We start from the raw sequence: 15557 nt of genomic DNA on the forward strand, positions 1-15557 counted from the left end.
TAGACAAATCCGCTAGGAGATAAAAGTAATTAATCAATCAGTGTGTTATCGGTTAATCCTTTGATCGATGTTTGTTTTTGCAACTCAGCTGATAAACCCTCTTGCATCACTTACATGCACATATTACATAACATACAATACATTTGCCATTACAGACCTTAATTTATAATGTTGAGTATTTACTCCAGACAGGAGAAATGCCAAATGGGAACCTTTGTTGAGTAACCGAAGTGGTGTTACTACTAATTATACCTGTTATAAATTCGTTAATTTACCATCCAGAGAATGATGACAAATAACACGTGTAGGTTCAAACGCGAGTTACAGCAAGGAAGATGTAATCTCTGTGTCGCATGCAATCTGAAAACACTTATGGGCCGATACTGTTTTGAGGATACCAACTGAATTTCGTTACATAAGGAATACACACAGGCATTTGCTGTGTACTTGGGTAAATAGGTGAAATAAGGGGTTTTTACGTAAGAAAATTTTCAGATTTCTCTACCAAAGGCAATGTCATCGTTTTTTGTTTACGAATTCAAATAAATCAACCGTGTGTTTTTATTATCATAAATAATAAACCATTGTAGCTACCATAGCTACCAAAATTTACGTGCGATATTTGCTATCACAGCTGAACCAACACTCAAAACTACCTATATATAAAGCTTTGCAATCTTCCGTACTGAAACAAATGGCTTGCTACGTGCCTGTAGACATCATATTTTCATGTAACATGATTAAATATCGAGGTTAAAAACACAGAAATAGGATCAAATTGGATCAGTAACTATACCATCCAAGCATCAGAAAAGAACTACACTGCTGGGATATTTGGTTACGATCAGACAAGGAATACCATGGATATTTTTAAACAAATGGCATATGATGGGCATCCGGCCTCCTGACTGTTTAGGCGAAGACATTGTGCTAATATGGACAGGAGCCCAGTTCCTTTGTCCGTCACGGTCGAAGGAGCGGGCGCTGACCAATTTGCGGTTTGGTTTCTTAATTAGACCGTTGGCGAGAAACATTATTCGCTCCGCATCAGTGCCCCTTTAAGTTTATGGTGCTGTATTCTAAAGGTAGGGTGCAGCCTTATACATGCAATCAACTTGCTGTCTAAATATACTGCCAGCAAGTCCAATGGTCAGGCAAAATTGTTACAGCTGTGAAGATATCTTGGTGTCTGGTCTGGTTAAAGTCATTTTGGGCTGGTAACATGTAACATACCAGCCATGATGTCTGGCTGTGTTTTGGGCTTATTTCATTCACGGGTGCACATCTTCCAAATTTGCCGAGACTCAGGCACGTAATACCACTTCACTTAGGAACATCCTTCAACGGGGACAGTAAAACACATACCGCTCACAATACAGAAGAAGGCTTTCAAGTTTTTTTTCTTTTACCATTAAAATTTTACCCTCTGCGTACTGAACGTTAACACGTGCTCTCAGTCAATCTGCCATACACAGATTCAGGCCGAATAGGCGATTATCCTTGTTATCTCAAAATTTCTTACACTATTTCTTCTTCGGCATCTTCAAATTGTCCCTCGATAGCATCATTCATTTTGACTAGCCTTGTAAGAAGGTTTAATTCCGTATAAGAAGACTAACTTGCACAACACGTTGTATTCGAGTTTCCATCGTCTGCAAACTCCGTGTGATGACCATATACCTAAATCTTTGTTCAGTCGAGGTGGACGTGCGATGTTGTAGAGTATTCAATTCACGTTTCCGGACAAAATAACCAATCAGCGATCAGTTGATAAAATACCTCACAAAATGATTATTAGGACCAATCAAATCTTCAGTTTCATTCAGGCACCGGTTACGATCAATGTTGTCTGCTCTTCTCATTTTGTGGTAATGTTACGGAATTTTGTTTATGTTAATCATTCATTTTCTAAGGATTTTAGTACCTGTTATAGATGCATCTAACTGTATGTCAACATGTAGACCTAACTAACCTTATACCGTAGGAAAAATGTTGCTCGGGCGTTTTCAATCGTTTGGATGTGAAGCTATCGATCGAAATCGACCATCAAGAATCTTCTGACAGACACTAGGACTCTTCTTGTTCAATGACACTTAGTATAATCCCAGTCAACATGAATACCAAATGTGGGCATTTTTATATCAGCCAAATACTGTAGAATTTATGTTACATGTTTCTCATCTGATGATCGACATTTCATTTATGATAAGTAATTTGAATGACAGTAAACAAGAAGATGGACACACACTTCAGACTGCTATGATCAAATACCTCTTGCACTGATATTGATAGATTTCTTTCCTAGGTGTTAATATCGTGTTTCCAATGGACTCATTGTATCGAGTAAAGTGTCATCAGTTTTCTGTTGCCCAACATGCAATCCTGCTTTATAGGCACCTTGATTTAAAGGGTAACACTCTATTCAGTCATTCTGGTGTCACTTTTATTATCTCTCATGAGATCTTCAGAAAGCAATCAGTGTCGGTGAGCTGACAGACTGAGAAGATAGCTGTTGAACACAAGTGAAATTAGTAGATGTTACTGTCAAAAATAAGAATATTTTGAATCTGCAAAGAAAAATGCTCTCCATGGCTAGCAATTAAAATTTAAATACATGCCAGGGATATATGTTCTTTCATGCATGATGCATGACAACTTGAGATTTCATCATATACATTGCTGTTTTTTATTTATTTTTCAGATGTTGCATGGAAGGAAAAATGTGAAAATGATTATAGCAAACTGAACTGGTTTGTTACCTGCCTTTTCAATTTTATCTGTTGAATAATTGAAATGAAATCATTTGGAGCAAGTCTTATCTTCATCAGTTTCTTTTATTCGGGTGTGTCATATCCTGGCGAGGAAAAACATGACATTGGTACTCTGGCAGGAGATATCCAGAACTGGGCAATGCTCATCCAGAACTACATATTGCAGGTTTGTATATAGTATAATAGCATGGGTATTGTAAGTCACTTTCATCTGTTTGGTGACTCAAACATCAGCATTCAGTATTCAGGGATATGTCAAACTGTAAAACTAAGCCCTTTTCAAAGCAGAATGGTGGGATAGTCTCGTGGTTGAAATATTCACTCACATCAAAGACCCCTACAAGTGAACAATGTAAAATCCCCTTTTTTGGTGAAGCCCTGCTGTGATATTGCTGGAATATTGCTAAAAGACATGAAGAAACATATGCAGTCACTCTTTCAAAGCTACCGCAAATTGGGAGAATCATTGTTATTCTCAATTAAGACTTGTATTTTCCTAAATTCAGCAGTATTTTACCATTGAATAATTCAATTATTGTGACACATCATTCAGTTCAAAAATGTTAAACTAAGTCTGGAAGCCTCTTCCTCTTTAGGGGAATGGTGGGGTAGCCTAGTGATTCACTTTGGCACCAAGTACAACAGAGACATACTCATAGGAAATGTGGTACAAATTTGGAAATGTTTACTGAACTTTGCTGAAAATATTCTTTTAGCTGAACTCTTGTATTTGCAACCTTCCGAACAGAAAAGATTTGATTTTCCATTTCCAACAAAATCCAGTTAGCCCAGACGAAGATTTGAAGATATGTGTTAGAATTGGTATTCAGCAGCCCATGCTCATCATAAGAGGCGATTGACAGAAATGGGTGGTCAGACTTGCTTACTTGGTTGACGCTTGTCAGTGTATCCCTCATGTATTGAGTGATGTTCATAATGTTGATCACTGGATTGTCTGGACCAGACTCAATCACATACAGACCACTACCGTAAAGCCGGAATATTACTTTGTGGTGTAAACAACAAATAAAAGAATCTAATCCATCAAAATTGTGAAAATAAATTTGCTTTACATCTATGTATCTAGATTGACTGCATATACAACCACACTGTATGGAGTTGAAGAAAATGTTGATTAAAATATTTATTTGAGAAACAGTTGCACTTCTATTTCTCTTCCTTGCAACGTCAGTGATAGTTAGACAAGCACAAAATAGTTCCATGGCATATATTTTGTGTATAAATGAAAAAAAAAAGAAGAAAAAAAATAGATTTAGAGACATTTGTTTAGTGGCAGATGCTTTTCAGTGTTTCATAATAAATGTAGAACCACTTTTAATAAAAATCATGATGAATCATATTTTGTTATTATCAAAGAAACAAATATGGTACTGCCGAATATAACTTGCAGCTTTTTGAAACATTTTATGATTTATATTGGTTTTGTAATATTTTATTTATCAATAACATTCCTTTTTTATTCATGACACATATCATATTTGCCACAACATATATTTGTTATGGGTCTATAGTTTAGTTGAATTCTAAACATGAAATGATCAGATTCAAACTGATATTGTCTGGTTAATCTATGCAGGTTGGTTTATTCATATTATTGAACAAATTTTTTTGAGGAATGTTATCAATGAAAATATGGATTAATCACGTTTATCAATAAGACACTAGTGTAATGAGGTATCCCAGTTCTGTGTCTCATTGTGATGAATACAAAAATATTACATGTCCATGTTCCAGAGATGCCAACCATCCTGAATTTATCAGGATCATCCCGAAATCATCCAAAGCCAAATACTTTCCGATTTTTTTCAAAATATAACATAGATATAGATAGTCTTACTTACTGGAGGGCTTGGATCATCTTTGACTATAAATAATGATAATTATATGAATATATCACTGTATTTACAGAAGTTCTAAAATTGTTTATGCAAGACAGTAATCTGGGAGTTGAGTAGGCTGCCTGATAAATTCCATGCACTGTCTATTTTGTTCACTTAACATTCGGAAACACTGCTGCTGAGTACTGCCACCCGGTTTCAGTTGTATAAGGATCGCAAAGTGTAATGGCATTGAAAAGATTAAATCAGATTCCTAACTGCACCAATTTGGGGTTGGCATTTCTGATATTCCTATCTGCAAAGGCGTGGTCATGACAGTTGTTTGTGATTCTGCAGCTGGCAGGGGATGGAATCAAGAGAGATGTAACCCAAAGCTACCTTGATCAGGCAAATTACACTTTTGAGAAGAAAAATGGTGAAACGATAGTGAAAGTAGTTAAAGAGACTCTTGGAGACTATTTCCGGAAAAAGAAGAAGGCAGCTGAGGTAAGGTATTGTTTCACATGCATATCAATCAAAGGAAGCCATTGACCCACCCTTAAGGGTTGGAGGGCCTAAAGTAACCTGACCAATGTCACTGTGAAAATCCTTTGTTGCATACTTTACCAGTGTTGTGCTTATAATTTTAACATCCTTACTGTATGTATCTGGTAAAGCATATATTGATCATATGCATCAGAGTGAAAAGGTCCAGGTTGGAATATTGTCCTTCAGTAACCCATGCTTATCACAACAGGCAACTAACGAGAGTGGTTTGTCAGGTTTTGCTGACTTGGTTGACACATGTCATCGGTTCTCCAGTGTTCAAAAATAGCATCTGACCCTCTGACAAATCTGGCAGATTCACTAGTGGTCAGATATGTATCACCAACCTGCAACTGTGCAAGCTCCAGTGTCTGACTATTTCACAATGTCTTTGTGTGAAGTTGTTATTTGCGACATGTGACACTTGTTTGCTGTTTAGAAATCTTATGTTTGTTATCATATAATGGTAATAATTTCAATGCCAATTATAAGAAATGTCAAATCTGAAATGTTTGTGTAACGCCTGTTCGGCGTCGTGAAAATAAACCCAAGAAGTTGCTATCCATAAAATTGTCATGTATTACTATGCCAACTTCTAAATGCCTTTGAAGAATCACAAGTCAGTTTGTTCATGAATCACCTCTTCACCAACCAGTGAATGGGTACCCGGTGGGATAAGTCTTCTAATTGTTAACCTCATAGTGCTTCAAAGGCAGCTTGGGTTATCTGGGTTAGGAATGTATTATCAGTTTGTGCATGCACAAGTTCCTGGAAGCAGACACTTTATGAAACAGCTATTATTGCTGTTTTCATTATCAGAATTCTACCGGCTGTCTATGTGCATGTAACTGATTAATGACCTTGTAAAATATGACTTGATCAAGTAAATTCAAGCATTGGCCTTCCCTTTGTATGGTAACAATATGATGTGCCTTAGGATCACATTTTGCTTGAACTTCATGAAGTTACTCATACAATGAAGGAAATGATGTTTGTTTTGTTTTGCTTCTATTTTGCAGAATCTAGCGCAATCAGTTCGCAAGTTATATGATAACTATTTGTCTGAAAACAAAACTTCCAATGTGACAAGATTGAAGGATCTGAGACGAGATGATTATCGAGACTCGGACATTCCTTTCTTGCTGCCTCAAGATCTCACGTTTAATCCGTAAGTTGTCAGACAGGGCTTTACTGACATTGATATACAGCATCCACATCCAGCTGATCAGGATTTTACTTTGACTCAGACTCCGTTTGCTCACTCATGCTTAGCTGTGGTTTTTCCCATGATGTGGTTTAGGGCTGCTCAGTACCAGTATTTACCAGTTCAGACATGACAACAATACGTATTACGATAGGTTGATCGAAAACCGGTATTTTGACATGCATTAGGAAAACTTCATAACATATTCAGATATTTCAGTATTTCACACCAGGAGTCAAGTTATGTTCGGTTTGAAGTTGTGTTCATGATTTTTGTTCAGTGTTTCGCAATGTTTTGGATATGGATGTTTTACCTATTTACTCATTAATGACCAGTGATCCCTGATGTGTCTTGACCAGGTCAGGGCTTTTTTTTGGGTGGGGGAGAGAGGAGAAATTAGTTTGTAACCACTGTGTTGATGTTAAAAAAGCTTCTTGTAGTATATTACAATACATATCTCAGTGTTTTCTTTCGCATCGCAATGTATCACAATATGAAAATTCTCTGCAATATTAACCCCTAATGTGTTTCAAAACCAGTGTTGCATCTTTGAGAACCCATTGATGTGTTAACATCAGTGATTATGTGAGTTATTTGATGTAATTGCAGATATTTTCGACAAGGAGTCAGTATCAACAGCTCTACCATAAAAATAGCAGATGAGGTACCTCGAGATGACCCCACTGTCATCAACACCATCCTGTTCACAGCTGGATTAGAAAAAGTGTTCCATGAGAATGCAAACAGAGATCCTCTCCTCAGGTATATCAGTGTATATGTGACTTGTCAGTTATTGATATGTCATACTGTATTTTGATCCTTTTGAAGACCCATGAAGGTCCGGGGTAGAATAGGCATTCAGCAACCCATGCTTGCCATAAAAGCCTTCAGCAACCCATGCTTGCCATAAGAGGATCGGGTGGTCAGACTCACTGACTTCGTTGATACGTCATCAGTTCCCAGTTGCACAGATCGATGCTCATGTTGTTGGTCTGGTCCAGACACGATTATATACAGACTGCTGCCATATAGCTAGTATATTGCTGATTGCGGCGTAAAACTAACCTCACTCACTCATTTTGACTAACCTCACTCACTCATTTTGAAGGTTCCCATGAAGATCCAGGGTGCCATCCCAGTAACTGATCTTAGCAAGTTACGCCAATTTTACGATTGTCTTAGCTAAAGGTTATACCCGTTACACTAAAAGATCTTACACTGATCATAGTCGGTCCCAATCTTTCGGTCTGATTCTAACAAGGATCAACACTTTTTATTGAGAGAGAGAATGAAATGCAAGGCATGAGTTATGTCCCTTTCCATAGTCTTGCAGATGATGTAAGTAGTTTTTGAAATGTAAATGTTGATAGACCCTTGGGCAAAATATCAGGGTAGTGAGAACCTTGCTTTCAAGTTCAAGTGCATGTGAACCCTGGGAATCAGACATAATATGTGGCTGAACCTTGTCGATCAGAATATACAAGGCTTGACGAGGCATCCTAACCCTCGCGACAGGTTCATCATCCAGTGGTCAGTGATCTGCCTTTTGATTGTGCCACCAAAAAAGTGCATGTGAAATCAAACATCCAGTAATTAGCCATAAGTGAGTTATCATTGATGAAATTCCCATACACTTGTATGCTAATTGCATGTGAAAATGAAAGCCACCATTTTGTTTGATAGACAAATCTCATCATATCCAAATTGTCTAGAGTGATGAGTGATATTCATGCTGTTTATCACAGGTTCGTTTGGGCCAGATTTGATGATTTTATGTATTATTTTATATACAGCTGGAATATTGCTGAATGTGGCGTTAAACAACAAATGAACCTTTTGAAGGTAGTGCATCATTCTAAATTGTTTTCAAATTAATGCAGTCACGAACTCGGAAACACAAACAGATGACTGGCAATGTCATTCATGTAAACAGTAATTGGCAGGACTGAACGTATCACATTTCCCTCAACATGATATTGCTGGAATATTGCTGAAAGTGACGTAAATCCCAACTCACTCACTGGGCTCCAGATGCTGTTTTGTGTGTGGGGGGATGGTTGGGCAAGGAAAAACCTGGTACTGTTTTCAGTAGATTATGTTTGTTTTTATTTAGATACTGTCACATCATGCTTCGTTTGTTTCTTTTAATATAATTATATTTAATTTAATATTTAGAAACCACTGATAAATTGTCCTGAAAATTGGGAGGGGTAGCTACTCCATTTTAGCTCCAATGATAAGGGGTGATTGACTGAGATATAAACAAGTATTGCGATAGTGATAGTCAACATCCTATTGTGGTAGGTATTCCTCCTCAAATTGTCTCATTTGAAGTTCTTTCCCAAATGAATGTGTAGTTGACATGCAATAAATAATTTGAAGTAGCTGAAGTTGAAGTAGTATCAGTCTCTTTAAATATCTAGAAACCTAGATCAAGAAAACTTTTAAAGCTTAAACTTATTGTTATTCTCAATTTCAAACTCCCAAGTCACATGCTGTGTTTGCTGCCATGTTCATTTAAGAGGTAGCAGGGTTTGTGTTGCACATTTTTTAGCAGAATCAATTGCTAAACTATCGATAGTTACACATACTTTCAATGCAGCGGTAGTTTTTCAATTCTACCATTGATTGATTGCTATCAGAGACTCAACAATTGCCGTCCACCAATTGTTGAATGCATCGTTACCGCACTACCACTGATGCCCTTTGTATTGATGATAAATCTGTTGTTATCAGGTGGCAATACTTTGGTTCCACGACTGGAGTAACTCGTCTGTTTCCTGGTCGGGAATGGTCAACTAATTTTGCTGGCTTCTACAATGACTACGACCCTCGTGTACGACCTTGGTACATTGCTGCTACTAGTGGTCCTAAGGACGTGGTTATTGTTCTAGACTGCAGGTAGAAATATATTGACAAGTTTTCCATTAAGTTAAAATACAAGGTACGAATGTTTGATAATCTGGATATCCTTGGGACAGTGCACATATAACTCACTGACACACTCATCAGTTTTAGAAACAAACTAACTCATTAGTGAGTGGTCCCATTTAAGAAAATAGTTTGATCTGTCTCAGTCACATCATCATGATCAATAATTAAACAGGTTTGTTCTCTGAAAACATGTTTACATAATGAATAATGACATATTAGCTAAAGAACTCTCCGATCTAATGTATACTTTTCTAGTCAGTCCATGGCTGGTGAGAAGTTCTCCATTGCAAAGGGTGTGGCCAAGGCTGTGATCAACACACTTACCAAACAGGACTATGTTAATGTCATCTGTGCCAGAGCCAGCCACTGGGATGAGGTGGGGAAGTAAGTAGTCTGTCATCTAGGGTGAGGTGGGGAAGTAAGTAGTCCGTCATCTGGGGTGAGGTGGGTAAGCATGTAGCCTGTCATCTGGGGTGAGGTGGGGAAATAAGTAGTCCATCATTTGGGATGTGTTGGGGAAATATGTAATCCGTCTTCTAGGGTGAGCTTTGGAAATATGTAGTCCGTCATTTGGGGTGATTTGGGGAATTTATGTAATCAGTCATCTGGTGTCCCCCACTGTGATATTGCTGGAATATTGATAAAAGCAACGTAAAACTAAACTCACCCACTCACTCACTAGTGATGATTAAATACCTGACCTGCCTTACCTTGCTTTTGTCATTATTAAACAGTCACACTTGATGTGTTTTTTAAATTTGGAAACAGATGTTGACTCCCAAAACATGTCCATGACACCATGTGGTCAGGGTGACTCCTAAATTTTATGCCTTGAGCAAATACTGTTTGATTGGTGATGGTATGTCTTAAACAGGTGGCACTACTTTACAACAGAGGTGCTGAGTTGTCAGATGAAACGGATGGTGCCAGCCACCATTGCTCACAGGAAGGATCTCATCGAGAAGATAGAGAAGTTGAAGGCTGGCGGGACTAGTGAACTGGAGTATGTATTACTAGTGGATACATGTGAAGGTCCAGGTTAGAATGTATCTTCAGTAACCCATACTTGTTGTAAAAGGCAACTACTGGGATTAGGTGGTCAGACTCACTGACTTGATTGACACGTCATCAGGTCCCAGTAATGCAGATTGATGCTCATGATGCTTATGACTGGATTGATCCTGACACAATTTCTTACAGAAAGCTACCATATAGCTGGAATATTGCTGAGTGTGGCATAAAACTAAACTCACTCTCTCACTGCTAGCTGACATCAGTATGGATTGAAACTGTTACATGTTCACAATTACATGCTGATATCAAGACTGAATATAGTATTTGTTATCTAGTCAGCACAAGATGAGTGACTTTGAAATCAGTTCAACATTACTTGCAGATTACTGAGGGAATAATTTTATTGGTAATGGGGAAAATGCTTCTTCTTGTCGGTCCTGAAACCATGTACAGATTAGAGAAAAGTGTAACATCTGAAATCTTTACACAGAACTTACTTAGTTGATATGGAAATGACCTCTACATAATGCATGACTGGTCATCTGGTCTTGGAATAATTGTGTGACCAACTATCCAAAACACGCACGCACGCACCCATGCACCCACGCACCCACACACTCACACATTTCTTTAATTTGTTGACACAAACTAATTTCTGTCAATTTTTTCTTTGGTATTTGTCAGGAAGAGCTTTGCAAAAGCATTTGAGCTTCTCAACAGCAGTCCGCGGACTGGCTGCCAATCACTCATTGTGTTTGCCACAGATGGGAAGGACACGGATGGGGAGCAGGTGCGGTGTGGACCAGGTGAGTTACAACACATCGGTACTCTATAAATGCTTGCATGATGAGTTCATCTCAGACCCGTGAAGGTCCCGGGGTAGACTAGGCCATTAGCAACCCATGCTTGCCATAAGAGGCAACAGTGCTTGTGGTAAGAGGCGACTAACAGGATCGGGTGGTCAGGCTCGCTGACTTGGTTGACACATGTCATCGGTTCCCAATTGCGCAGATCGATGCCCATGTTGTTGATCAGTGGAATGTCTAGTCAATTATTTACAGACCGCTGCCATTTAGCTGGAATATTGCTGAGTGCGGCATAAAACTAAACTCACTCACTCAATCCAGTTCTTCTCATCACATCTGTACCTTTCAACCGCCTGTTGGGTGAGTCACATCAACTCAATTCAAAAGCCTGTGGGGTGAGTCACATCACATCAGTATACTTGTACAGCCTGTGGGGTGAGTCACATCACATCACTACACTTCTGCAGCCTGTTATGTGGGGTGAGTCACATGACATCGATATACTTCTACAACATGCAGGGTGTGCGGCATGACATCAATACTAATTGTGATGACCAATGCATTCTGCAGACCCTGCAGCATTAGACACAAGGATCACCAACGGCAGATTTCCACTTTATGTTTAAAACTTCTCAATTCCATTTAAAGAGTTTGATGTGATTAAGTGGAGAATTCATGGCTGTTCCATTTCCCCAGACTGATTGACTTTCAGTGTGTGTGTTCATGCACTCTGAGTGCAGTAACCATTGTACAATAAACACAAGATCAGCAGACATCATTAATGTCAGTAATCTTTACATCGAAAATATTATAGACCATGTCACCAGCGGTCTAACTGGCTCTTCACCATCTGGGGAATGAGCGGTTGCTTGTGTATATCAAATGCAAATATTTTATTGACCTTCTCATCAACTCTAAATTCACTGTCTGACCCTCTGACAAATGCAATTTGCCAACAGTCAGATAGAAGTCATTAACCTGCTGGCTGCAGTGTCTGGCTGCATATTTCACGTTGACACTGAAGTTCTTATTTGTGACATGTGACACATTTGCTGTTTATACATCTTGTATTTGTTTTTTCATAATGTTAATAATTTCAATTCCAATTATAAGAAATGTTAAATCTGAAATGTGTGTTTAAATTTTATTCTATGAGTCCTGTGAATTTTCACTTGGTCAGACAGACATCGGAAACATACAGGACCCAGTGTCATGTTACTTTGAAACACTATTCATGAACACAGTAAATTAGGATGGCCACAGGACTCTCTTATAAAATTTTTATCTTTGGACACTGTAAATATTAGAAGACAGCTTATTACATTTGACTTATGACAACGACCCTCTTGGCTATTTGGGAGCCTCAGCTGTGATATTGCTTGAATATTGCTGAAAGAGGTACAAAAGTATGCTCACATTTCACAATGAAAGGTTCAAGAAGATTTGTGGTTCAGGTGATATAACAAACACACCGTTTTGATAGTGATACTGATTTTAAGGGTCAATTAGGACTTCGACTTATCTTGGAGGTCAGATTTATCAAGGTGTTTTTGATGTTTATTGTCAGGGTACTACACAAGGAGCGGCTATGTTCCAGGACCCATCTGCAAGTACAACTGGACCAAAGTGTGGGATGCAACTGAAATGCACAACAAGAAACTAGATCCACATGTAATAAGCCTTTTCATTCAGACATATATTGTTTAATGTTAGTTACCCTGCTGTTAGGGAATACAAGACTGTGGCAGGTATTTAAGGAAACTACTGTGGTTATTCTCCTTACCCGTTAATGACCCTTAAAGACATGTAACCCAACTCATTTTTGTAATTGAAAATTCTTTGAAAATTGTAACATAGTTTGGGAATTGTGGTTCCCATAGGATATGAACAAGGATTAAAGTGGTCATAGTTCTCATGCTTTATCATTGCCCTATGATAGATTTAGCGCTCAGACCATTTTTGTATACAGGGCCTGGGGTATCCATGGACAAGTCTGTGGAAAATCTATGAGAATTAGCAAACTCTTTGCTGCAAATTGACAAAATGAATGGGAAAAACAGTATGTGGATCTTTGGAAAAGAAAGCAAATAGATGTCTTAGGTGTTTTCATATATATAATTCTTAGATTTCTGAATGATACGGCATAGCACTAGGTGGATCTCTTCCATTTCCTTGAATGGAAAATGTACTATACTCATAATTGTGTGAAGCAGGGCATAGCTTGTTGGTTTGTTGTTAAACGCCGCACTCGGCAGTATTCCAGCTATATGGTGGCTATCTGTAACACAGTCCAGTGATCAACAGCATGAGGATCGATCTACACAAATGGGATACGATGACGTGTCAACCAAGTCAGCGGGTCTGACCACCTGATCCCGTTAGTCGGCTCTTACGACTAGTATGGGTAACTGAAGACCATTCTAACCCAGTTCTTTACTGGTCTGATGCCTGGTACTAGTGCAAACACTGCACAGTAGCATTATATTAACAGAGGAGTAAGCTGGTCAGTGAATGTGGTCCAGTAAGCTATGCTTGAAGCAAAAATATGTATGGAGAAACATATTTTCATTTTGAGATTTTTAGAAAGGTTCACTTTAGGAATTATGACTGAAGATTCAATGACTGGGACTCAAAGTTGATAAAATCATGCATTTTGGGCTTGTGGGTATTGATTTTTAATGTATTGATTGCATTGCTTTTACACTTATTCAGTCCAGAAAGTTGCTTGTATGTTTTAAGTCTGATTTTTAATGGTATACCTGTTTCCCTGTTTCAGGCTCGCATCTTCAGCTACCTTATTCGAGACGATGCTGAAGAGTTTCCTGGGAAACTGGCATGTTCCCACAGAGGAAGCTTTAAGAAACTGATGACTGGTGAGAACCTCATCTCCCAGATGGGCAACTATTTTGAATTCCTGTCTTCCAACGCCAAGAGCAGCAAGGCACTGTGGACGTCTCCCTACCTCGATGCCTGGGGTCTTGGTCTCATGATCACACACACCATCCCTGTCCTGAGTCACATCACTGGCAAGTGAGTAGCACTGTCTGTCTCATTACCAGCGAGTGAGTAGTACTATCCGTTTCATGACCAGCAAGTGAGTAGTACTATCCATCTCTTGACCAGTATGTGAGTAGTGCTATCTGTCTGGTGACCAGCAAGTAAGTAGTATTATCCGTCTCATGACCAGCAAGTGAGTAGCACTGTCTCATGACAGCAAGTGAGTAGCACTATCCATCATAAGACAAGCAAGTGAGTGGTACTATCCATGTTATGACCAGCAAGTGAGTAGTACTATCCGTCATATGACCAGCAAGTGAGTAGCACTGTCTCATGACAGGAAGTGAGTAGCACTATCCATCATAAGACAAGCAAGTGAGTGGTACTATCCATGTTATGACCAGCAAGTGAGTAGTACTATCCGTCATATGACCAGCAAGTGAGTAGCACTGTCTCATGACAGCAAGTGAGTAGTACTATCCGTCATATGACCAGCAAGTGAGTAGTACTATCCGTCATATGACCAGCAAGTGAGTAGTACTATCCGTCATATGACCAGCAAGTGAGTAGTACTATTGTTACGGTTAAGAATATGCCATGACAAACGATGTAAGAAATCCCCTGTGAACCAGCAAAACAGAACAAAGACAAGTCATAAACGTTCAAATTCTGTATTATTCAGGTAAAGAGAGCAAGTTTTACAAAGTCACAAGTCAATTTCACAATACCGATTTCAATACAATACAAATGTTACAAAAGCTATGGCAGTGGGTCACAAAAATATAATATAGCAAACTCACCAAAGTTTTACTACGAGGGAGAAACAGTTATGTAGAATGAAAACACAGCGAGCGGTCTGACAGCAGTTTCAGGCGTTGACGTATATGGTGGCAATGTAACTTCAGTGAATGTCTGTGTCGGAACATGGCAACCAGCCTCTTTATATATATTCAGTCATTTCCTGAAAGTTTGGGCACATACAACCATTGCCAACACTGTAGAAATCTCTAGCAGTCTCCTGGAAGTAGCCATTCGAAAACCAAGAGCAGATAATTTCCAGAAAACCAGAATCCTAAAAGTGTTGACCATCTATTATACGAAATGTGATCCATCATAATTATTATTCAAAACACTAAATGTTGTGACCCAATAATAATTATGACTTAATTAATAACAAAAATATACAGAAAATACACACTCGTAACACTACCTGTCATATGGCCAGCAAGTGAACAGCACTATCCGTCATAAGACCAGCAAGTGAGTAGTACTATCCATCTCACTGCTCGTAGTACCGGAGTATTGCAGTTGCAGTTGTTAAACAATCGATAGGAGAAACAAAAAACTGTTGATGCATCGATAGTATATGTGACTACTGATAGTTTAGTAATTTCCTTCTGTACCAGATTTGTCAACTTTGTTTTAGAGTTACTTGTCTCTGTTACCT

At 38.6% G+C, this 15557-nt stretch overlaps 2 protein-coding genes across 3 annotated transcripts in view; one reads left to right on the plus strand and one right to left on the minus strand.

Annotated features, from left to right (window-relative positions):
- Positions 1-1703, minus strand: part of LOC137290201 (serine/threonine-protein kinase RIO1-like) — a 97428-nt gene extending 95725 nt beyond the window's left edge. The window contains exon 1 of one of the 2 annotated variants that reach the window (XM_067820925.1): positions 1523-1670. In XM_067820925.1, the coding sequence (XP_067677026.1) occupies positions 1523-1572 (50 nt within the window). In that variant the 5' untranslated portion in view covers positions 1573-1670. Of the gene's footprint in view, positions 1-1522 lie in introns of both variants that reach the window. The other variant, XM_067820924.1, reaches the window with a different exon arrangement.
- A 128-nt stretch (positions 1704-1831) lies between these two features.
- Positions 1832-15557, plus strand: part of LOC137291066 (voltage-dependent calcium channel subunit alpha-2/delta-2-like) — a 29802-nt gene continuing 16076 nt past the window's right edge. Inside the window, exons 1-11 of the mRNA XM_067822343.1 lie at positions 1832-1868; positions 2702-2937; positions 4967-5116; positions 6175-6323; positions 6969-7121; positions 9096-9260; positions 9549-9677; positions 10168-10296; positions 10992-11113; positions 12681-12784; positions 13890-14143. Coding sequence (XP_067678444.1) covers positions 2794-2937; positions 4967-5116; positions 6175-6323; positions 6969-7121; positions 9096-9260; positions 9549-9677; positions 10168-10296; positions 10992-11113; positions 12681-12784; positions 13890-14143 — 1499 coding nt within the window. The 5' untranslated portion in view covers positions 1832-1868; positions 2702-2793. The remainder of the gene's footprint in view (positions 1869-2701; positions 2938-4966; positions 5117-6174; positions 6324-6968; positions 7122-9095; positions 9261-9548; positions 9678-10167; positions 10297-10991; positions 11114-12680; positions 12785-13889; positions 14144-15557) is intronic.

Source organism: Haliotis asinina, chromosome 7, assembly GCF_037392515.1.
Source record: "Haliotis asinina isolate JCU_RB_2024 chromosome 7, JCU_Hal_asi_v2, whole genome shotgun sequence".
NCBI lineage: Eukaryota > Metazoa > Mollusca > Gastropoda > Lepetellida > Haliotidae > Haliotis > Haliotis asinina.